At 44.2% G+C, this 23,930-nt stretch overlaps 1 protein-coding gene across 1 annotated transcript in view; it reads left to right on the forward strand.

Moving 5' to 3' along the window:
- LOC118940507 (kinesin heavy chain-like) overlaps positions 1 to 23,930 on the forward strand; it is a 175,973-nt gene that overhangs the window by 66,274 nt on the left and 85,769 nt on the right. Inside the window, exons 3-4 of the mRNA XM_036950862.1 lie at positions 8,022 to 8,095; positions 9,309 to 9,413. Coding sequence (XP_036806757.1) covers positions 8,022 to 8,095; positions 9,309 to 9,413 — 179 coding nt within the window. The remainder of the gene's footprint in view (positions 1 to 8,021; positions 8,096 to 9,308; positions 9,414 to 23,930) is intronic.

Genomic DNA, 23,930 nt, shown 5'->3' on the forward strand with positions numbered 1-23,930 from the left:
GAGGGGGATATAAGGGGGTGGAGAGAGAGAGGGGGATATAAGGGGGTGGAGAGAGAGAGGGGGATATAAGGGGGTGGAGAGAGAGAGAGGGGATATAAGGGGGTGGAGAGAGAGGGGGGGTATAAGGGGGTGGAGAGAGAGAGAGGGGATATAAGGGGGTGGAGAGAGAGGGGGGGGTATAAGGGGGTGGAGAGAGAGAGGGGATATAAGGGGGTGGAGAGAGAGAGAGGGGGATATAAGGGGGTGGAGAGAGAGAGAGGGGGATATAAGGGGGTGGAGAGAGAGAGGGGGGGATATATGGGGGTGGAGAGAGAGAGAGGGGATATAAGGGGGTGGAGAAAGAAAGTTAAAGCAACAGAAGGGAGGAGAGATGAAGGGAGGAGTGTGAAAAGAAATGGTAGAGGATGAATGTCTTTAAGGTTCCTTCTGGCTCCTAGCCTGAAACTCTTCTCACAGTCTTCTCACAGTCTGTCAAGGCGGAGGTGGTGCTGATTGCTAGTGCTTTCTGTTTCGTGCTCTATGTAAGGGTGTGTGTGTGTGTGTGTGTGTGTGTGTGTGTGTGTGTGTGTGTGTGTGGGTATGTGTGTGTGTGTGTGTGTGTGTGTGTGTGTGTGTGTGTGTGTGTGTGTGTGTGTGTGTGTACCAGGGTTTCCCGTTAGCCAGTAAATGCCAGCTTTTGTCATTTCAAAATAAATAATATTAATTGATGGAAATACTAGTCGATGGGCTCCAAATGAAAAGGCTAATATACTTCATAAGATGATAAATCCTTAATCTGTTTGGAATTTAGTGTCGGGTGTGGGTCTCTATTCTTACTCAATCAAAAGATGCAAGGTTCTCCTAAGGGACTTCAGCTAAGTGTAACCCGAAGAGGCAAAATTGGTGAAGATTGTGTTGAAAATCCCTGTCTCCAACGTGCGAGAGGGGATTATTTCCCCCCAAAACAGAGTAAAGTTGGCCTCAAGATCGCTCTTTCTTTGAGGACAAAGTAGCGAGGCTGATGTGCATCAAGCTGCTCTAACGAGTTGGACAGTTTTCAAATCAAATCAAATCAAATTTTATTTGTCACATACACATGGTTAGCAGATGTTAATGCGAGTGTAGCGAAATGCTTGTACTTCTAGTTCCGACAATGCAGTAATAACCAACGAGTAATCTAACTAACAATTCCAAAACGACTACCTTATACACACAAGTGTAAAGGGATAAAGAATATGTACATAAAGATATATGAATGAGTGATGAATGAGTGATGGTACAGAACGGCATTGACTTCCCAACAGCAACGGCTCACTTGGAGCAGGCCAAGGCCCTCTGTAAACACCTCACTGAGCAGGCCAAGGCCCTCTGTAAACACCTCACTGAGCAGACCAGGGCCCTCTGTAGACACCTCACTGAGCAGGCCAAGGCCCTCTGTAAAAACACCTCACTGAGCAGGCCAAGGCCCTCTGTAAACACCTCACTGAGCAGGCCAAGGCCCTCTGTAAACACCTCACTGAGCAGGCCAAGGCCCTCTGCAAACACCTCACTGAGCAGGCCAAGGCCCTCTGTAAACACCTCACTGAGCAGGCCAAGGCCCTCTGTAAACACCTCACTGAGCAGGCCAAGGCCCTCTGTAAACACCTCACTGAGCAGGCCAAGGCCCTCTGCAAACACCTCACTGAGCAGGCCAAGGCCCTCTGTAAACACCTCACTGAGCAGGCCAAGGCCCTCTGTAAACACCTCACTGAGCAGGCCAAGGCCCTCTGTAAACACCTCACTGAGCAGGCCAAGGCCCTCTGTAAACACCTCACTGAGCAGGCCAAGGCCCTCTGTAAACACCTCACTGAGCAGACCAGGGCCCTCTGTAGACACCTCACTGAGCAGGCCAAGGCCCTCTGTAAAAACACCTCACTGAGCAGGCCAAGGCCCTCTGTAAACACCTCACTGAGCAGGCCAAGGCCCTCTGTAAACACCTCACTGAGCAGGCCAAGGCCCTCTGCAAACACCTCACTGAGCAGGCCAAGGCCCTCTGTAAACACCTCACTGAGCAGGCCAAGGCCCTCTGTAAACACCTCACTGAGCAGGCCAAGGCCCTCTGTAAACACCTCACTGAGCAGGCCAAGGCCCTCTGCAAACACCTCACTGAGCAGGCCAAGGCCCTCTGTAAACACCTCACTGAGCAGGCCAAGGCCCTCTGTAAACACCTCACTGAGCAGGCCAAGGCCCTCTGTAAACACCTCACTGAGCAGGCCAAGGCCCTCTGTAAACACCTCACTGAGCAGGCCAAGGCCCTCTGTAAACACCTCACTGAGCAGGCCAAGGCCCTCTGTAAACACCTCACTGAGCAGGCCAAGGCCCTCTGCAAACACCTCACTGAGCAGACCAAGGCCCTCTGTAAACATCTCACTGAGCAGGCCAAGGCCCTCTGTAAACACCTCACTGAGCAGGCCAAGGCTCTCTGTAAACACCTCACTGAGCAGGCCAAGGCCCTCTGTAAACACCTCACTAAGCAGGCCAAGGCCCTCTGCAAACACCTCACTGAGCAGGCCAAGGCCCTCTGTAAACACCTCACTGAGCAGGCCAAGGCCCTCTGTAAACACCTCACTGAGCAGGCCAAGGCCCTCTGTAAACACCTCACTGAGCAGGCCAAGGCCCTCTGTAAACACCTCACTGAGCAGGCCAAGGCCCTCTGTAAACACCTCACTGAGCAGGCCAAGGCCCTCTGTAAACACCTCACTGAGCAGGCCAAGGCCCTCTGCAAACACCTCACTGAGCAGGCCAAGGCCCTCTGTAAACACCTCACTGAGCAGGCCAAGGCCCTCTGTAAACACCTCACTGAGCAGGCCAAGGCCCTCTGCAAACACCTCACTGAGCAGGCCAAGGCCCTCTGTAAACACCTCACTGAGCAGGCCAAGGCCCTCTGTAAACACCTCACTGAGCAGGCCAAGGCCCTCTGCAAACACCTCACTGAGCAGGCCAAGGCCCTCTGTAAACACCTCACTGAGCAGGCTAAGGCCCTCTGTAAACACCTCACTGAGCAGGCCAAGGCCCTCTGTAAACACCTCACTGAGCAGGCCAAGGCCCTCTGTAAACACCTCACTGAGCAGACCAGGGCCCTCTGTAAACACCTCACCGAGCAGGCCAAGGCCCTCTGTAAACACCTCACTGAGCAGACCAAGGCCCTCTGTAAACACCTCACTGAGCAGACCAGGGCCCTCTGTAAACACCTCACTGAGCAGACCAAGGCCCTCTGTAAACACCTCACTGAGCAGGCCAAGGCCCTCTGTAAACACCTCACTGAGCAGACCAAGGCCCTCTGTAAACACCTCACTGAGCAGGCCAAGGCCCTCTGCAAACACCTCACTGAGCAGGCCAAGGCCCTCTGTAAACACCTCACTGAGCAGACCAAGGCCCTCTGTAAACACCTCACTGAGCAGGCCAAGGCCCTCTGTAAACACCTCACTGAGCAGACCAGGGCCCTCTGTAAACACCTCACCGAGCAGGCCAAGGCCCTCTGTAAACACCTCACTGAGCAGACCAAGGCCCTCTGTAAACACCTCACTGAGCAGACCAGGGCCCTCTGTAAACACCTCACTGAGCAGACCAAGGCCCTCTGTAAACACCTCACTGAGCAGGCCAAGGCCCTCTGTAAACACCTCACTGAGCAGACCAAGGCCCTCTGTAAACACCTCACTGAGCAGGCCAAGGCCCTCTGTAAACACCTCACTGAGCAGACCAAGGCCCTCTGTAAACACCTCACTGAGCAGACCAAGGCCCTCTGTAAACACCTCACTGAGCAGACCAAGGCCCTCTGTAAACACCTCACTGAGCAGGCCAAGGCCCTCTGTAAACACCTCACTGAGCAGGCCAAGGCCCTCTGCAAACACCTCACTGAGCAAGCCAAGGCCCTCTGTAAACACCTCACTGAGCAGGCCAAGGCCCTCTGTAAACACCTCACTGAGCAGGCCAAGGCCCTCTGTAAACACCTCACTGAGCAGACCAAGGCCCTCTGCAAACGCAAGTAAATTAGAGACAAGTGATTGTGTCGTTCAGACCCTGTCCAAGTAGTTTTTCTGCTGCTCTAGGAAAGATCAACATATGACACCCATTTGTCATGAATAGAATAAAGATTTGGAATGTATTGATAGACTACAGTAGAGTAATGGTGTGGATCATACCGCAATTGATGCATTTCAGTTGAGATAATTCAGTAGCACTTGGAAAAACGAAACATCATTGCCAAGTATTCACATCGGAGTTACAATGCAATCACTAGGCAGCCAACTGCCTACATTAGGAAACAGACTTGTTACCAATAAACCACGTGTATATCACACATGACACGAGTCACGACCCCCACGGCAGTTCAAATTACAATAAACAAAACATTAATTAGCATCCTCCTGTAGAACTGTAAAAAACGACTGATTGCATTTGAGCTTTGGAAACGAGTGTTTACATAAAAATGCATGGCGCTGGCCTCGTTTCACAGGAGCATTTTAAAATAATCCTTCTTTCAATGAACCACACTTAACAAATGTAGTTTATTTGCATATCGAATTTCATTGTCCAACGTCAGTTTTATTATTTCTTCATTTTGTGTCAGTTAACGCACTCGGGCGTAGTGGGTGAGGAGTCGGGCGTAGTGGGTGAGGAGTCGGGCGTAGTGGGTGAGGAGTCGGGCGTAGTGGGTGAGGAGTCGGGCGTAGTGGGTGAGGAGTCGGGCGTAGTGGGTGAGGAGTCGGGCGTAGTGGGTGAGGAGTCGGGCGTAGTGGGTGAGGAGTCGGGCGTAGTGGGTGAGGAGTCGGGCGTAGTGGGTGAGGAGTCGGGCGTAGTGGGTGAGGAGTCGGGCGTAGTGGGTGAGGAGTCGGGCGTAGTGGGTGAGGAGTCGGGCGTAGTGGGTGAGGAGTCGGGCGTAGTGGGTGAGGAGTCGGGCGTAGTGGGTGAGGAGTCGGGCGTAGTGGGTGAGGAGTCGGGCGTAGTGGGTGAGGAGTCGGGCGTAGTGGGTGAGGAGTCGGGCGTAGTGGGTGAGGAGTCGGGCGTAGTGGGTGAGGAGTCGGGCGCAGGAGGCAGAAGGTACAGAATAGTGCTTTTATTTCGGCACGCAGGGAAAATTGTGCACGCCAAATACCGGGCGTAAATACAAGATAGCCCAAACACAGGACTTAATGAGTCCGGAGAAAAACCCAAAACGAGACACTCGAAGGGATCGGCGGCAGCTAGTAGACTGGTGACGATGACCACCGAGCGCCGCCCAAACAGGAAGTGGAGACAAAACCAAAAGAAGGGATCGGCGGCAGCTAGTAGACTGGTGACGACGACCGCCGAGCGTCGCCCGAACAGGAAGAGGAGCCACCTTCGGTAGTAGTCATGACAGTGTCTGCCGAGAGTAGCCTCTTTCAACTGCTGTGGTGCTGAATCGCAGCCGGAATGAGAAGTGGGTGTTCGTAGACAGACAGGTTTTGTAATTTATTAGGCCTAATTAAAATGTTCATGCCTAGGCCAAATTAACCTAGATTGTATTTGAAAACAATTTTTCACAATTTTGTTATTTATTAATTCATTATTCATTTATTAATTCAAATGTACATACAAATAGCCTATAGAATTATAAAATTATATTATACAAACATTACACTTTGAAGTTGTGTGAGGACCTGTTTTTCCAGTTTTAAATGTTTTTTTTAAATGTTTAATTGAAATTAAAATATGTATGATACCACATTTATGATTTAGAGCAGGGGACGAAACCTGTCCTATTGGTTTAGGAACATCAATGAAACCTGTCCTATTGGTATAGGAACATCAATGAAACCCGTCCTATTGGTATAGGAACATCAATGAAACCTGTCCTATTGGTATAGGAACATCAATGAAACCTGTCCTATTGGTATAGGAACATCAATGAGACCTGTCCTATTGGTATAGGAACATCAATGAAACCTGTCCTATTGGTATAGGAACATCAATGAAACCTGTCCTATTGGTATAGGAACATCAATGAAACCTGTCCTATTGGTATAGGAACATCAATGAAACCTGTCCTATTGGTATAGGAACATCAATGAGACCTGTCCTATTGGTATAGGAACATCAATGAAACCTGTCCTATTGGTATAGGAACATCAATGAAACCTGTCCTATTGGTATAGGAACATCAATGAAACCTGTCCTATTGGTATAGGAACATCAATGAGACCTGTCCTATTGGTATAGGAACATCAATGAAACCTGTCCTATTGGTATAGGAACATCAAAGAAACCTGTCCTATTGGTATAGGAACATCAATGAAACCTGTCCTATTGGTATAGGAACATCAATGAGACCTGTCCTATTGGTATAGGAACATCAATGAAACCTGTCCTATTGGTATAGGAACATCAATGAGACCTGTCCTATTGGTATAGGAACATCAATGAAACCTGTCCTATTGGTATAGGAACATCAATGAAACCTGTCCTATTGGTATAGGAACATCAATGAGACCTGTCCTATTGGTATAGGAACATCAATGAAACCTGTCCTATTGGTATAGTAACATCAATGAGACCTGTCCTATTGGTATAGGAACATCAATGAAACCTGTCCTATTGGTATAGGAACATCAATGAGACCTGTCCTATTGGTATAGGAACATCAATGAGACCTGTCCTATTGGTATAGGAACATCAATGAGACCTGTCCTATTGGTATAGGAACATCAATGAGACCTGTCCTATTGGTATAGGAACATCAATGAGACCTGTCCTATTGGTATAGGAACATCAATGAAACCTGTCCTATTGGTATAGGAACATCAATGAAACCTGTCCTATTGGTATAGGAACATCAATGAAACCTGTCCTATTGGTATAGGAACATCTTTGTACTTTATTTTATTACAATTTTACTTTTTTATTCTATTAAGATGAATTCCAATGATCTAAATGTGATTTTGAACCCCGTGGGGGGACGCCCTAATGCATTGTTATACACCCCAGTGCAAATGGATGTTTGGCACATTTTTTCAAATGTCAGGTCAATTTCTCTCCAGTCACGTTGTCCGGCGCAACCCATATTTTCGCAACGGAAACCCTGGTGTGTCACGCCCTCTGGGACACGCCCTCTGGGTCACGCCCTCTGGGTCACGCCCACCTCTGGGTCACGCCCTCTGTGTCACGCCCTCTGGGTCACGCCCTCTGGGTCACACCCACCTCTGGGCCACGCCCTCTGGGTCACGCCCACCTCTGGGTCAAGCCCTCTGGGTCACGCCCTCTGGGTCACGCCCGCTGGGTGGGCAAGAATTTAGATCCTAGTGCAGCCAGAGAGTGCTATGGGCTGATTGATGAGGCAGTTCAGGTGTTTTTTCTCTTCGATCTAACATGTATTTTCTGTCTCCTAACCAGATGGTTTTACAGTAAATACCATCCTCTCTCTGTCTCCCGTCTGTCTCCTGTCTCCTAACCAGATGGTTTTACAGTAAAACTACCATCCTCTCTCTGTCCCCTGTCTGTCTCCTGTCTCCTAACCTGGTGGTTTTTACCGTAAAACTACCATCCTCTCTCTGTCCCCTGTCTGTGTCCTGTCTCCTAACCTGGTGGTTTTTACCGTAAAACTACCATCCTCTCTCTGTCCCCTGTCTGTCTCCTGTCTCCTAACCAGATGGTTTTACAGTAAAACTACCATCCTCTCTCTGTCCCCTGTCTGTCTCCTGTCTCCTAACCATATGGTTTTACAGTAAAACTACCATCCTCTCTCTATCCCCTGTCTGTCTCCTGTCTCCTAACCAGATGGTTTTACAGTAAAATTCCATCCTCTCTCTATCCCCTGTCTGTCTCCTGTCTCCTAACCAGATGGTTTTACAGTAAAACTACCATCCTCTCTCTGTCCCCTGTCTGTCTCTTGTCTCCTAACAAGATGGTTTTACAGTAAAACTGCCATCCTCTCTCTGTCCCCTGTCTGTCTCCTGTCTCCTAACCAGATGGTTTTACAGTAAAATTCCATCCAGCTTTCTCTAGATGTACTGTTCCGTTGAACACATTCTGTCTCCTGTCTCTAGATGTTCTGGGGGGATACAATGGCACCATATTCGCCTACGGACAGACCTCCTCTGGAAAGACTCACACTATGGAGGTCAGTGTACGGCAGGGTTTGGAGAGACCTCTTTGTAGACTATTTCCTGTAAGGAGAGTCTGTGTTCCAAATGGAACCGCATTCCTTCTGTTGGCACTACCACTACCAGAGAATGAGTTTACACCACTGAGACCAACTGCAGTCCTAGTGTAGTACCCTTAATGTTGACAATGTATTGTTCCAGCCCAGCACAAGCACACCTAATTCACCTAATCAATGGTTTGATGATTAGTTGAAGAGCTGACTGGGATGTAGTTGTGCCAGGCTTGTGCAGAAATGGTGCATCGCTGTATTGGGTGTACCAGAGGATGACCTCGGTTGAGAAACACAGTAGTTCAAGTCCCCATGGCTTTAAATGATTTACGGTCCTGCCTCCTCTCCTGTAAATATCTTCTGAATCTCTTCCAAGTTAAGTCCCTGTCCCATGTTCCTCCTTCTTTTCCGCCTCTCTCTCTCTCCCTCAATCTTTTCACATGATTTTTCTCCCACTCTTCCTCTAACCTCTCTCTCTCTCCCTCTTCTCTCCTCCTCTCTCTCCCTCTCCTCTCCTCCTCTCTCTCCCTCTCCTCTCTCTCCCTCTCCTCCTCCCTAACTCCCCCTCTCCTCCTCCCTCTCTCCCTCTTCTCTCCTCCTCTATTTCTCCCTCTTCTCTCCTCCTCTCTTTCTCTCTCTCCTCTCCTCCCCTCTCTCCCTCTTCTCTACTCCTCTCTTTCTCTCTCTTCTCTCCTCCTCTTTCTCTCCCTCTCCTCCTCTCTCTCCCTCTCCTCTCCTCCTCTCTCCCTCTTCTCTCCTCCTCTCTCTCCCTCTCCTCTCCTCCTCTCTCTCCCTCTCCTCTCCTCCTCTCTTTCTACCCTTCCTCTCCTCCTCTCTCTCCCTCTCCTCTCCTCTCTTTCTACCTCTCCTCTCCTCCTCTCTCCCCCTCTCCTCTCCTCCTCTCTTTCTCACTCTCCTCTCCTCCTCTCTCTCCCTCTCCTCTCTCTCCCTCTCCTCCTCCCTAACTCCCCCTCTCCTCCTCCCTCTCTCCCTCTTCTCTCCAACTCTCTAACTCTCCATCTCCAAATCTCTAACTCCCCCTCTCCTCCTCCCTCTCCCCCTCTTCTCTCCTCCTCTCTAACTCCCCCTCTTCTCTCTCCTCCTCTCTAACTCCCCCCTTCTCCTACCTAACTCTCCCTCTTCTCTCCTCACTAACTCCCTCTCTTCTCTCGTCTTTCAGGGCAAGCTTCATGACCCACATGGGATGGGGATCATCCCCAGAATTGCAGAGGACATCTTCAATCACATATTCGCCATGGATGAAAACCTGGAGTTCCACATTAAGGTCTGCACTCTATTGACGATGACACCGTCTGCCTGCACCAGGGCTGTTACGCTGACCGGATTACCCCCACACCTGCTGTCATGAGTCATGACCAGGGCTGTTACGCTGACCGTATTACCCCCACACCTGCTGTCATGAGTCCTGACCAGGGCTGTTACGGTGACCGGATTACCCCCACACCTGCTGTCATGAGTCCTGACCAGGGCTGTTACGGTGACCGTATTACCCCCACACCTGTTGTCATGAGTCCTGACCAGGGCTGTTACGGTGACCGTATTACCCCCACACCGGCTGTCATGAGTCCTGACCAGGGCTGTTACGGTGACCGTATTACCCCCACACCGGCTGTCATGAGTCCTGACCAGGGCTGTTACGGTGACCGTATTACCCCCACACCTGCTGTCATGAGTCCTGACCAGGGCTGTTACGGTGACCGGATTACCCCCACACCTGCTGTCATGAGTCCTGACCAGGGCTGTTACGGTGACCGGATTACCCCCACACCTGCTGTCATGAGTCCTGACCAGGGCTGTTACGGTGACCGGATTACCCCCACACCTGCTGTCATGAGTCCTGACCAGGGCTGTTACGGTGACCGGATTACCCCCACACCTGCTGTCATGAGTCCTGACCAGGGCTGTTACGCTGAACGGATTACCCCCACACCTGCTGTCATGAGTCATGACCAGGGCTGTTACGCTGACCGTATTACCCCCACACCTGCTGTCATGAGTCCTGACCAGGGCTGTTACGGTGACCGGATTACCCCCACACCTGCTGTCATGAGTCCTGACCAGGGCTGTTACGGTGACCGTATTACCCCCACACCTGTTGTCATGAGTCCTGACCAGGGCTGTTACGGTGACCGTATTACCCCCACACCGGCTGTCATGAGTCCTGACCAGGGCTGTTACGGTGACCGTATTACCCCCACACCGGCTGTCATGAGTCCTGACCAGGGCTGTTACGGTGACCGTATTACCCCCACACCTGCTGTCATGAGTCCTGACCAGGGCTGTTACGGTGACCGGATTACCCCCACACCTGCTGTCATGAGTCCTGACCAGGGCTGTTACGGTGACCGGATTACCCCCACACCTGCTGTCATGAGTCCTGACCAGGGCTGTTACGGTGACCGGATTACCCCCACACCTGCTGTCATGAGTCCTGACCAGGGCTGTTACGGTGACCGGATTACCCCCACACCTGCTGTCATGAGTCATGAAGGCAGTCAAATACCAGGTGACTGTTTCGTCGCGGTAATTAGGCATCTCCAAGCTCTGATACTACTTGTGAATGAATCCCAGCATAAGAAACAATTCCTTTTTTTTGCAACTTTTTCAAATTATAGTCGCACACCTCATGTAGCCTAGCCCATAGTCCTATATGTTTTAATAAGGTTAGTATCACACCTCATGTAGCCTAGCCCATAGTCCTATATGTTTTAATAAGGTTAGTATCACACCTCATGTAGTCTAGCCCATAGTCCTATATGTTTTAATAAGGTTAGTATCACACCTCATGTAGTCTAGCCCATAGTCCTATAAGGTTAGTATCACACCTCATGTAGCCTAGCCCATAGTCCTATATGTTTTAATAAGGTTAGTATCACACCTCATGTAGCCTAGCCCATAGTCCTATAAGGTTAGTATCACACCTCATGTAGCCTAGCCCATAGGTCTATATGTTTTAATAAGGTTAGTATCACACCTCATGTAGCCTAGCCCATAGGCCTATAAGGTTAGTATCACACCTCATGTAGCCTAGCCCATAGGTCTATATGTTTTAATAAGGTTAGTATCACACCTCATGTAGTCTAGTCCATAGTCCTATATGTTTTAATAAGGTTAGTATCACACCTCATGTAGCCTAGCCCATAGGTCTATATGTTTTAATAAGGTTAGTATCACACCTCATGTAGTCTAGCCCATAGTCCTATATGTTTTAATAAGGTTAGTATCACACCTCATGTAGCCTAGCCCATAGGTTTATATGTTTTAATAAGGTTAGTATCACACCTCATGTAGTCTAGCCCATAGTCCTATATGTTTTAATAAGGTTAGTATCACACCTCATGTAGCCTAGTCCATAGTCCTATAAGGTTAGTATCACACCTCATGAAGTCTAGCCCATAGTCCTATATGTTTTAATAAGGTTAGTATCACACCTCATGTAGCCTAGTCCATAGTCCTATAAGGTTAGTATCACACCTCATGAAGTCTAGCCCATAGTCCTATATGTTTTAATAAGGTTAGTATCACACCTCATGTAGTCTAGCCCATAGTCCTATATGTTTTAATAAGGTTAGTATCACACCTCATGTAGTCTAGCCCATAGGCCTATATGTTTTAATAAGGTTAGTATCACACCTCATGTAGCCTAGTCCATAGTCCTATAAGGTTAGTATCACACCTCATGGAGCCTAGCCCATAGTCCTATAAGGTTAGTATCACACCTCATGTAGTCTAGCCCATAGTCCTATATGTTTTAATAAAGTTAGTATCACACCTCATGTAGTCTAGCCCATAGTCCTATATGTTTTAATAAGGTTAGTATCACACCTCATGTAGCCTAGCCCATAGTCCTATAAGGTTAGTATCACACCTCATGTAGCCTAGCCCATAGTCCTATAAGGTTAGTATCACACCTCATGTAGTCTAGCCCATAGTCCTATAAGGTTAGTATCACACCTCATGTAGCCTAGCCCATAGTCCTATAAGGTTAGTATCACACCTCATGTAGTCTAGCCCATAGTCCTATAAGGTTAGTATCACACCTCATGTAGCCTAGTCCATAGTCCTATAAGGTTAGTATCACACCTCATGTAGTCTAGCCCATAGTCCTATAAGGTTAGTATCATACCTCATGTAGTCTAGCCCATAGTCCTATATGTTTTAATAAGGTTAGTATCACACCTCATGTAGTCTAGCCCATAGTCCTATATGTTTTAATAAGGTTAGTATCACACCTCATGTAGTCTAGCCCATAGTCCTATATGTTTTAATAAGGTTAGTATCACACCTCATGTAGCCTAGCCCATAGTCCTATATGTTTTAATAAGGTTAGTATCACACCTCATGTAGTCTAGCCCATAGGCCTATATGTTTTAATAAGGTTAGTATCACACCTCATGTAGCCTAGCCCATAGTCCTATATGTTTTAATAAGGTTAGTATCACACCTCATGTAGTCTAGCCCATAGTCCTATATGTTTTAATTAATAAGGTTAGTATCACACCTCATGTAGCCTAGCCCATAGTCCTAAAAGGTTAGTATCACACCTCATGTAGTCTAGCCCATAGTCCTATATGTTTTAATAAGGTTAGTATCACACCTCATGTAGTCTAGCCCATAGTCCTATATGTTTTAATAAGGTTAGTAGCACACCTCATGTAGTCTAGCCCATAGGCCTATATGTTTTAATAAGGTTAGTATCACACCTCATGTAGCCTAGCCCATAGTCCTATAAGGTTAGTATCACACCTCATGTAGTCTAGCCCATAGTCCTATAAGGTTAGTATCACACCTCATGTAGCCTAGCCCATAGTCCTATAAGGTTAGTATCACACCTCATGTAGCCTAGCCCATAGGTCTATATGTTTTAATAAGGTTAGTATCACACCTCATGTAGTCTAGTCCATAGTCCTATAAGGTTAGTATCACACCTCATGTAGCCTAGCCCATAGTCCTATAAGGTTAGTATCACACCTCATGTAGTCTAGCCCATAGTCCTATATGTTTTAATAAGGTTAGTATCACACCTCATGTAGCCTAGCCCATAGTCCTATAAGGTTAGTATCACACCTCATGTAGTCTAGCCCATAGTCCTATAAGGTTAGTATCACACCTCATGTAGTCTAGCCCATAGTCCTATATGTTTTAATAAGGTTAGTATCACACCTCATATAGTCTAGCCCATAGTCCTATATGTTTTAATAAGGTTAGTATCACACCTCATGGAGCCTAGCCCATAGTCCTATAAGGTTAGTATCACACCTCATGTAGCCTAGCCCATAGGTCTATATGTTTTAATAAGGTTAGTATCACACCTCATGTAGCCTAGCCCATAGGTCTATATGTTTTAATAAGGTTAGTATCACACCTCATGTAGTCTAGCCCATAGTCCTATATGTTTTAATAAGGTTAGTATCACACCTCATGTAGCCTAGTCCATAGTCCTATAAGGTTAGTATCACACCTCATGTAGCCTAGCCCATAGTCCTATAAGGTTAGTATCACAACTCATGTAGCCTAGCCCATAGTCCTATATGTTTTAATAAGGTTAGTATCACACCTCATGTAGTCTAGCCCATAGTCCTATATGTTTTAATAAGGTTAGTATCACACCTCATGTAGTCTAGCCCATAGTCCTATAAGGTTAGTATCACACCTCATGTAGTCTAGCCCATAGTCCTATAAGGTTAGTATCACACCTCATGTAGTCTAGCCCATAGTCCTATATGTTTTAATAAGGTTAGTATCACACCTCATGTAGTCTAGCCCATAGGCCTATAAGGTTAGTATCACACCTCATGTAGCCTAGCCCATAGTCCTATAAGGTTAGTATCACACCTCATGTAGCCTAGCCCATAGGTCTATATGTTTTAATAAGGTTAGTATCACACCTCATGTAGTCTAGCCCATAGTGCTATATGTTTTAATAAGGTTAGTATCACACCTCATGTAGTCTAGCCCATAGGCCTATAAGGTTAGTATCACACCTCATGTAGCCTAGCCCATAGTCCTATAAGGTTAGTATCACACCTCATGTAGTCTAGCCCATAGGTCTATATGTTTTAATAAGGTTAGTATCACACCTCATGTAGCCTAGCCCATAGGTCTATATGTTTTAATAAGGTTAGTATCACACCTCATGTAGCCTAGTCCATAGTCCTATAAGGTTAGTATCACACCTCATGTAGTCTAGCCCATAGGTCTATATGTTTTAATAAGGTTAGTATCACACCTCATGTAGTCTAGCCCATAGTCCTATAAGGTTAGTATCACACCTCATGTATTCTAGCCCATAGGTCTATATGTTTTAATAAGGTTAGTATCACACCTCATGTAGCCTAGCCCATAGTCCTATAAGGTTAGTATCACACCTCATGTAGTCTAGCCCATAGTCCTATATGTTTTAATAAGGTTAGTATCACACCTCATGTAGTCTAGCCCATAGTCCTATATGTTTTAATAAGGTTAGTATCACACCTCATGTAGTCTAGCCCATAGTCCTATATGTTTTAATAAGGTTAGTATCACACCTCATGTAGTCTAGCCCATAGTCCTATATGTTTTAATAAGGTTAGTATCACACCTCATGTAGCCTAGCCCATAGTCCTATAAGGTTAGTATCACACCTCATGTAGTCTAGCCCATAGTCCTATAAGGTTAGTATCACACCTCATGTAGCCTAGCCCATAGTCCTATAAGGTTAGTATCACACCTCATGTATTCTAGCCCATAGTCCTATAAGGTTAGTATCACACCTCATGTAGCCTAGTCCATAGTCCTATAAGGTTAGTATCACACCTCATGTAGTCTAGCCCATAGTCCTATATGTTTTAATAAGGTTAGTATCACACCTCATGTAGTCTAGCCCATAGTCCTATATGTTTTAATAAGGTTAGTATCACACCTCATGTAGTCTAGCCCAAAGGCCTATATGTTTTAATAAGGTTAGTATCACACCTCATGTAGTCTAGCCCATAGGCCTATATGTTTTAATAAGGTTAGTATCACACCTCATGTAGTCTAGCCCATAGGCCTATATGTTTTAATAAGGTTAGTATCACACCTCATGTAGCCTAGCCCATAGTCCTATAAGGTTAGTATCACACCTCATGTAGTCTAGCCCATAGTCCTATAAGGTTAGTATCACACCTCATGTAGCCTAGCCCATAGTCCTATAAGGTTAGTATCACACCTCATGTAGTCTAGCCCATAGTCCTATAAGGTTAGTATCACACCTCATGTAGCCTAGTCCATAGTCCTATAAGGTTAGTATCACACCTCATGTAGTCTAGCCCATAGTCCTATATGTTTTAATAAGGTTAGTATCACACCTCATGTAGTCTAGCCCATAGTCCTATATGTTTTAATAAGGTTAGTATCACACCTCATGTAGTCTAGCCCATAGTCCTATATGTTTTAATAAGGTTAGTATCACACCTCATGTAGTCTAGCCCAAAGGCCTATATGTTTTAATAAGGTTAGTATCACACCTCATGTAGTCTAGCCCATAGGCCTATATGTTTTAATAAGGTTAGTATCACACCTCATGTAGTCTAGCCCATAGTCCTATATGTTTTAATAAGGTTAGTATCACACCTCATGTAGCCTAGCCCATAGGCCTATATGTTTTAATAAGGTTAGTATCACACCTCATGTAGCCTAGCCCATAGTCCTATATGTTTTAATAAGGTTAGTATCACACCTCATGTAGCCTAGCCCATAGGTCTATATGTTTTAATAAGGTTAGTATCACACCTCATGTAGCCTAGCCCATAGTCCTATATGTTTTAATAAGGTTAGTATCACACCTCATGTAGTCTAGCCCATAGTCCTATATGTTTTAATTAATAAGGTTAGTATCACACCTCATGTAGCCTAGCCCATAGTCCTAAAAGGTTAGTATCACACCTCATGTAGTCTAGCCCATAGTCCTATATGTTTTAATAAGGTTAGTATCACACCTCATGTAGTCTAGCCCATAGTCCTATATGTTTTAATAAGGTTAGTAGCACACCTCATGTAGTCTAGCCCATAGGCCTATATGTTTTAATAAGGTTAGTATCACACCTCATGTAGCCTAGCCCATAGTCCTATAAGGTTAGTATCACACCTCATGTAGTCTAGCCCATAGTCCTATAAGGTTAGTATCACACCTCATGTAGTCTAGCCCATAGTCCTATAAGGTTAGTATCACACCTCATGTAGCCTAGCCCATAGTCCTATATGTTTTAATAAGGTTAGTATCACACCTCATGTAGCCTAGCCCATAGTCCTATAAGGTTAGTATCACACCTCATGTAGCCTAGCCCATAGGTCTGTATGTTTTAATAAGGTTAGTATCACACCTCATGTAGTCTAGTCCATAGTCCTATAAGGTTAGTATCACACCTCATGTAGCCTAGCCCATAGTCCTATAAGGTTAGTATCACACCTCATGTAGTCTAGCCCATAGTCCTATAAGGTTAGTATCACACCTCATGTAGTCTAGCCCATAGTCCTATATGTTTTAATAAGGTTAGTATCACACCTCATGTAGCCTAGCTCATAGTCCTATAAGGTTAGTATCACACCTCATGTAGCCTAGCCCATAGTCCTATAAGGTTAGAATCACACCTCATGTAGCCTAGCCCATAGTCCTATAAGGTTAGTATCACACCTCATGTAGTCTAGCCCATAGTCCTATAAGGTTAGTATCACACCTCATGTAGTCTAGCCCATAGTCCTATATGTTTTAATAAGGTTAGTATCACACCTCATATAGTCTAGCCCATAGTCCTATATGTTTTAATAAGGTTAGTATCACACCTCATGGAGCCTAGCCCATAGTCCTATAAGGTTAGTATCACACCTCATGTAGTCTAGCCCATAGTCCTATATGTTTTAATAAGGTTAGTATCACACCTCATGTAGCCTAGCCCATAGTCCTATATGTTTTAATAAGGTTAGTATCACACCTCATGTAGCCTAGCCCATAGTCCTATAAGGTTAGTATCACACCTCATGTAGTCTAGCCCATAGTCCTATAAGGTTAGTATCACACCTCATGTAGTCTAGCCCATAGTCTTATATGTTTTAATAAGGTTAGTATCACACCTCATGTAGCCTAGCCCATAGTCCTATAAGGTTAGTATCACACCTCATGGAGCCTAGCCCATAGTCCTATAAGGTTAGTATCACACCTCATGTAGTCTAGCCCATAGTCCTATAGGTTTTAATAAGGTTAGTGTCACACCTCATGTAGCCTAGTCCATAGTCATATAAGGTTAGTATCACACCTCATGGAGCCTAGCCCATAGTCCTATAAGGTTAGTATCACACCTCATGTAGTCTAGCCTATAGTCCTATATGTTTTAATAAGGTTAGTATCACACCTCATGTAGCCTAGCCCATAGGTCTATATGTTTTAATAAGGTTAGTATCACACCTCATGTAGCCTAGCCCATAGGTCTATATGTTTTAATAAGGTTAGTATCACACCTCATGTAGCCTAGCCCATAGGTCTATATGTTTTAATGAGGTTAGTATCACACCTCATGTAGTCTAGCCCATAGTCCTATAAGGTTAGTATCACACCTCATGTAGTCTAGCCTATAGTCCTATATGTTTTAATAAGGTTAGTATCACACCTCATGTAGTCTAGCACATAGTCCTATATGTTTTAATAAGGTTAGTATCACACCTCATGTAGTCTAGCCCATAGTCCTATAAGGTTAGTATCACACCTCATGTAGTCTAGCCCATAGTCCTATAAGGTTAGTATCACACCTCATGTAGTCTAGCCCATAGTCCTATATGTTTTAATAAGGTTAGTATCACACCTCATGTAGTCTAGCCCATAGGCCTATAAGGTTAGTATCACACCTCATGTAGTCTAGCCCATAGTCCTATAAGGTTAGTATCACACCTCATGTAGTCTAGCCCATAGTCCTATATGTTTTAATAAGGTTAGTATCACACCTCATGTAGTCTAGCCCATAGGCCTATAAGGTTAGTATCACACCTCATGTAGTCTAGCCCATAGTCCTATAAGGTTAGTATCACACCTCATGTAGTCTAGCCCATAGTCCTATATGTTTTAATAAGGTTAGTATCACACCTCATGTAGTCTAGCCCATAGTCCTATATGTTTTAATAAGGTTAGTATCACACCTCATGTAGTCTAGCCCATAGTCCTATATGTTTTAATAAGGTTAGTATCACACCTCATGTAGTCTAGCCCAAAGGCCTATATGTTTTAATAAGGTTAGTATCACACCTCATGTAGTCTAGCCCATAGGCCTATATGTTTTAATAAGGTTAGTATCACACCTCATGTAGTCTAGCCCATAGTCCTATATGTTTTAATAAGGTTAGTATCACACCTCATGTAGCCTAGCCCATAGTCCTATATGTTTTAATAAGGTTAGTATCACACCTCATGTAGCCTAGCCCATAGGTCTATATGTTTTAATAAGGTTAGTATCACACCTCATGTAGTCTAGCCCATAGTCCTATATGTTTTAATAAGGTTAGTATCACACCTCATGTAGTCTAGCCCATAGTCCTATATGTTTTAATTAATAAGGTTAGTATCACACCTCATGTAGCCTAGCCCATAGTCCTAAAAGGTTAGTATCACACCTCATGTAGTCTAGCCCATAGTCCTATATGTTTTAATAAGGTTAGTATCACACCTCATGTAGTCTAGCCCATAGTCCTATATGTTTTAATAAGGTTAGTATCACACCTCATGTAGTCTAGCCCATAGTCCTATATGTTTTAATAAGGTTAGTATCACACCTCATGTAGTCTAGCCCAAAGGCCTATATGTTTTAATAAGGTTAGTATCACACCTCATGTAGTCTAGCCCATAGGCCTATATGTTTTAATAAGGTTAGTATCACACCTCATGTAGTCTAGCCCATAGTCCTATATGTTTTAATAAGGTTAGTATCACACCTCATGTAGCCTAGCCCATAGGCCTATATGTTTTAATAAGGTTAGTATCACACCTCATGTAGCCTAGCCCATAGTCCTATATGTTTTAATAAGGTTAGTATCACACCTCATGTAGCCTAGCCCATAGGTCTATATGTTTTAATAAGGTTAGTATCACACCTCATGTAGCCTAGCCCATAGTCCTATATGTTTTAATAAGGTTAGTATCACACCTCATGTAGTCTAGCCCATAGTCCTATATGTTTTAATTAATAAGGTTAGTATCACACCTCATGTAGCCTAGCCCATAGTCCTAAAAGGTTAGTATCACACCTCATGTAGTCTAGCCCATAGTCCTATATGTTTTAATAAGGTTAGTATCACACCTCATGTAGTCTAGCCCATAGTCCTATATGTTTTAATAAGGTTAGTAGCACACCTCATGTAGTCTAGCCCATAGGCCTATATGTTTTAATAAGGTTAGTATCACACCTCATGTAGCCTAGCCCATAGTCCTATAAGGTTAGTATCACACCTCATGTAGTCTAGCCCATAGTCCTATAAGGTTAGTATCACACCTCATGTAGTCTAGCCCATAGTCCTATAAGGTTAGTATCACACCTCATGTAGCCTAGCCCATAGTCCTATATGTTTTAATAAGGTTAGTATCACACCTCATGTAGCCTAGCCCATAGTCCTATAAGGTTAGTATCACACCTCATGTAGCCTAGCCCATAGGTCTGTATGTTTTAATAAGGTTAGTATCACACCTCATGTAGTCTAGTCCATAGTCCTATAAGGTTAGTATCACACCTCATGTAGCCTAGCCCATAGTCCTATAAGGTTAGTATCACACCTCATGTAGTCTAGCCCATAGTCCTATAAGGTTAGTATCACACCTCATGTAGTCTAGCCCATAGTCCTATATGTTTTAATAAGGTTAGTATCACACCTCATGTAGCCTAGCTCATAGTCCTATAAGGTTAGTATCACACCTCATGTAGCCTAGCCCATAGTCCTATAAGGTTAGAATCACACCTCATGTAGCCTAGCCCATAGTCCTATAAGGTTAGTATCACACCTCATGTAGTCTAGCCCATAGTCCTATAAGGTTAGTATCACACCTCATGTAGTCTAGCCCATAGTCCTATATGTTTTAATAAGGTTAGTATCACACCTCATATAGTCTAGCCCATAGTCCTATATGTTTTAATAAGGTTAGTATCACACCTCATGGAGCCTAGCCCATAGTCCTATAAGGTTAGTATCACACCTCATGTAGTCTAGCCCATAGTCCTATATGTTTTAATAAGGTTAGTATCACACCTCATGTAGCCTAGCCCATAGTCCTATATGTTTTAATAAGGTTAGTATCACACCTCATGTAGCCTAGCCCATAGTCCTATAAGGTTAGTATCACACCTCATGTAGTCTAGCCCATAGTCCTATAAGGTTAGTATCACACCTCATGTAGTCTAGCCCATAGTCTTATATGTTTTAATAAGGTTAGTATCACACCTCATGTAGCCTAGCCCATAGTCCTATAAGGTTAGTATCACACCTCATGGAGCCTAGCCCATAGTCCTATAAGGTTAGTATCACACCTCATGTAGTCTAGCCCATAGTCCTATAGGTTTTAATAAGGTTAGTGTCACACCTCATGTAGCCTAGTCCATAGTCATATAAGGTTAGTATCACACCTCATGGAGCCTAGCCCATAGTCCTATAAGGTTAGTATCACACCTCATGTAGTCTAGCCTATAGTCCTATATGTTTTAATAAGGTTAGTATCACACCTCATGTAGCCTAGCCCATAGGTCTATATGTTTTAATAAGGTTAGTATCACACCTCATGTAGCCTAGCCCATAGGTCTATATGTTTTAATAAGGTTAGTATCACACCTCATGTAGCCTAGCCCATAGGTCTATATGTTTTAATGAGGTTAGTATCACACCTCATGTAGTCTAGCCCATAGTCCTATAAGGTTAGTATCACACCTCATGTAGTCTAGCCTATAGTCCTATATGTTTTAATAAGGTTAGTATCACACCTCATGTAGTCTAGCACATAGTCCTATATGTTTTAATAAGGTTAGTATCACACCTCATGTAGTCTAGCCCATAGTCCTATAAGGTTAGTATCACACCTCATGTAGTCTAGCCCATAGTCCTATAAGGTTAGTATCACACCTCATGTAGTCTAGCCCATAGTCCTATATGTTTTAATAAGGTTAGTATCACACCTCATGTAGTCTAGCCCATAGGCCTATAAGGTTAGTATCACACCTCATGTAGTCTAGCCCATAGTCCTATAAGGTTAGTATCACACCTCATGTAGTCTAGCCCATAGTCCTATATGTTTTAATAAGGTTAGTATCACACCTCATGTAGTCTAGCCCATAGGCCTATAAGGTTAGTATCACACCTCATGTAGTCTAGCCCATAGTCCTATAAGGTTAGTATCACACCTCATGTAGTCTAGCCCATAGTCCTATATGTTTTAATAAGGTTAGTATCACACCTCATGTAGTCTAGCCCATAGTCCTATATGTTTTAATAAGGTTAGTATCACACCTCATGTAGTCTAGCCCATAGTCCTATATGTTTTAATAAGGTTAGTATCACACCTCATGTAGTCTAGCCCAAAGGCCTATATGTTTTAATAAGGTTAGTATCACACCTCATGTAGTCTAGCCCATAGGCCTATATGTTTTAATAAGGTTAGTATCACACCTCATGTAGTCTAGCCCATAGTCCTATATGTTTTAATAAGGTTAGTATCACACCTCATGTAGCCTAGCCCATAGTCCTATATGTTTTAATAAGGTTAGTATCACACCTCATGTAGCCTAGCCCATAGGTCTATATGTTTTAATAAGGTTAGTATCACACCTCATGTAGTCTAGCCCATAGTCCTATATGTTTTAATAAGGTTAGTATCACACCTCATGTAGTCTAGCCCATAGTCCTATATGTTTTAATTAATAAGGTTAGTATCACACCTCATGTAGCCTAGCCCATAGTCCTAAAAGGTTAGTATCACACCTCATGTAGTCTAGCCCATAGTCCTATATGTTTTAATAAGGTTAGTATCACACCTCATGTAGTCTAGCCCATAGTCCTATATGTTTTAATAAGGTTAGTAGCACACCTCATGTAGTCTAGCCCATAGGCCTATATGTTTTAATAAGGTTAGTATCACACCTCATGTAGCCTAGCCCATAGTCCTATAAGGTTAGTATCACACCTCATGTAGTCTAGCCCATAGTCCTATAAGGTTAGTATCACACCTCATGTAGTCTAGCCCATAGTCCTATAAGGTTAGTATCACACCTCATGTAGCCTAGCCCATAGTCCTATATGTTTTAATAAGGTTAGTATCACACCTCATGTAGCCTAGCCCATAGTCCTATAAGGTTAGTATCACACCTCATGTAGCCTAGCCCATAGGTCTGTATGTTTTAATAAGGTTAGTATCACACCTCATGTAGTCTAGTCCATAGTCCTATAAGGTTAGTATCACACCTCATGTAGCCTAGCCCATAGTCCTATAAGGTTAGTATCACACCTCATGTAGTCTAGCCCATAGTCCTATAAGGTTAGTATCACACCTCATGTAGTCTAGCCCATAGTCCTATATGTTTTAATAAGGTTAGTATCACACCTCATGTAGCCTAGCTCATAGTCCTATAAGGTTAGTATCACACCTCATGTAGCCTAGCCCATAGTCCTATAAGGTTAGAATCACACCTCATGTAGCCTAGCCCATAGTCCTATAAGGTTAGTATCACACCTCATGTAGTCTAGCCCATAGTCCTATAAGGTTAGTATCACACCTCATGTAGTCTAGCCCATAGTCCTATATGTTTTAATAAGGTTAGTATCACACCTCATATAGTCTAGCCCATAGTCCTATATGTTTTAATAAGGTTAGTATCACACCTCATGGAGCCTAGCCCATAGTCCTATAAGGTTAGTATCACACCTCATGTAGTCTAGCCCATAGTCCTATATGTTTTAATAAGGTTAGTATCACACCTCATGTAGCCTAGCCCATAGTCCTATATGTTTTAATAAGGTTAGTATCACACCTCATGTAGCCTAGCCCATAGTCCTATAAGGTTAGTATCACACCTCATGTAGCCTAGCCCATAGTCCTATAAGGTTAGTATCACACCTCATGTAGTCTAGCCCATAGTCCTATAAGGTTAGTATCACACCTCATGTAGTCTAGCCCATAGTCTTATATGTTTTAATAAGGTTAGTATCACACCTCATGTAGCCTAGCCCATAGTCCTATAAGGTTAGTATCACACCTCATGGAGCCTAGCCCATAGTCCTATAAGGTTAGTATCACACCTCATGTAGTCTAGCCCATAGTCCTATAGGTTTTAATAAGGTTAGTGTCACACCTCATGTAGTCTAGCCCATAGTCCTATAAGGTTAGTATCACACCTCATGTAGCCTAGCCCATAGTCCTATAAGGTTAGTATCACACCTCATGTAGTCTAGCCTATAGTCCTATATGTTTTAATAAGGTTAGTATCACACCTCATGTAGCCTAGCCCATAGGTCTATATGTTTTAATAAGGTTAGTATCACACCTCATGTAGTCTAGCCCATAGTCCTATAAGGTTAGTATCACACCTCATGTAGCCTAGTCCATAGTCCTATAAGGTTAGTATCACACCTCATGTAGTCTAGCCCATAGTCCTATATGTTTTAATAAGGTTAGTATCACACCTCATGTAGTCTAGCCCATAGTCCTATATGTTTTAATAAGGTTAGTATCACACCTCATGTAGTCTAGCCCATAGTCCTATATGTTTTAATAAGGTTAGTATCACACCTCATGTATTCTAGCCCA

This window comes from Oncorhynchus mykiss, chromosome 17 (genome assembly GCF_013265735.2).
Source record: "Oncorhynchus mykiss isolate Arlee chromosome 17, USDA_OmykA_1.1, whole genome shotgun sequence".
NCBI lineage: Eukaryota > Metazoa > Chordata > Actinopteri > Salmoniformes > Salmonidae > Oncorhynchus > Oncorhynchus mykiss.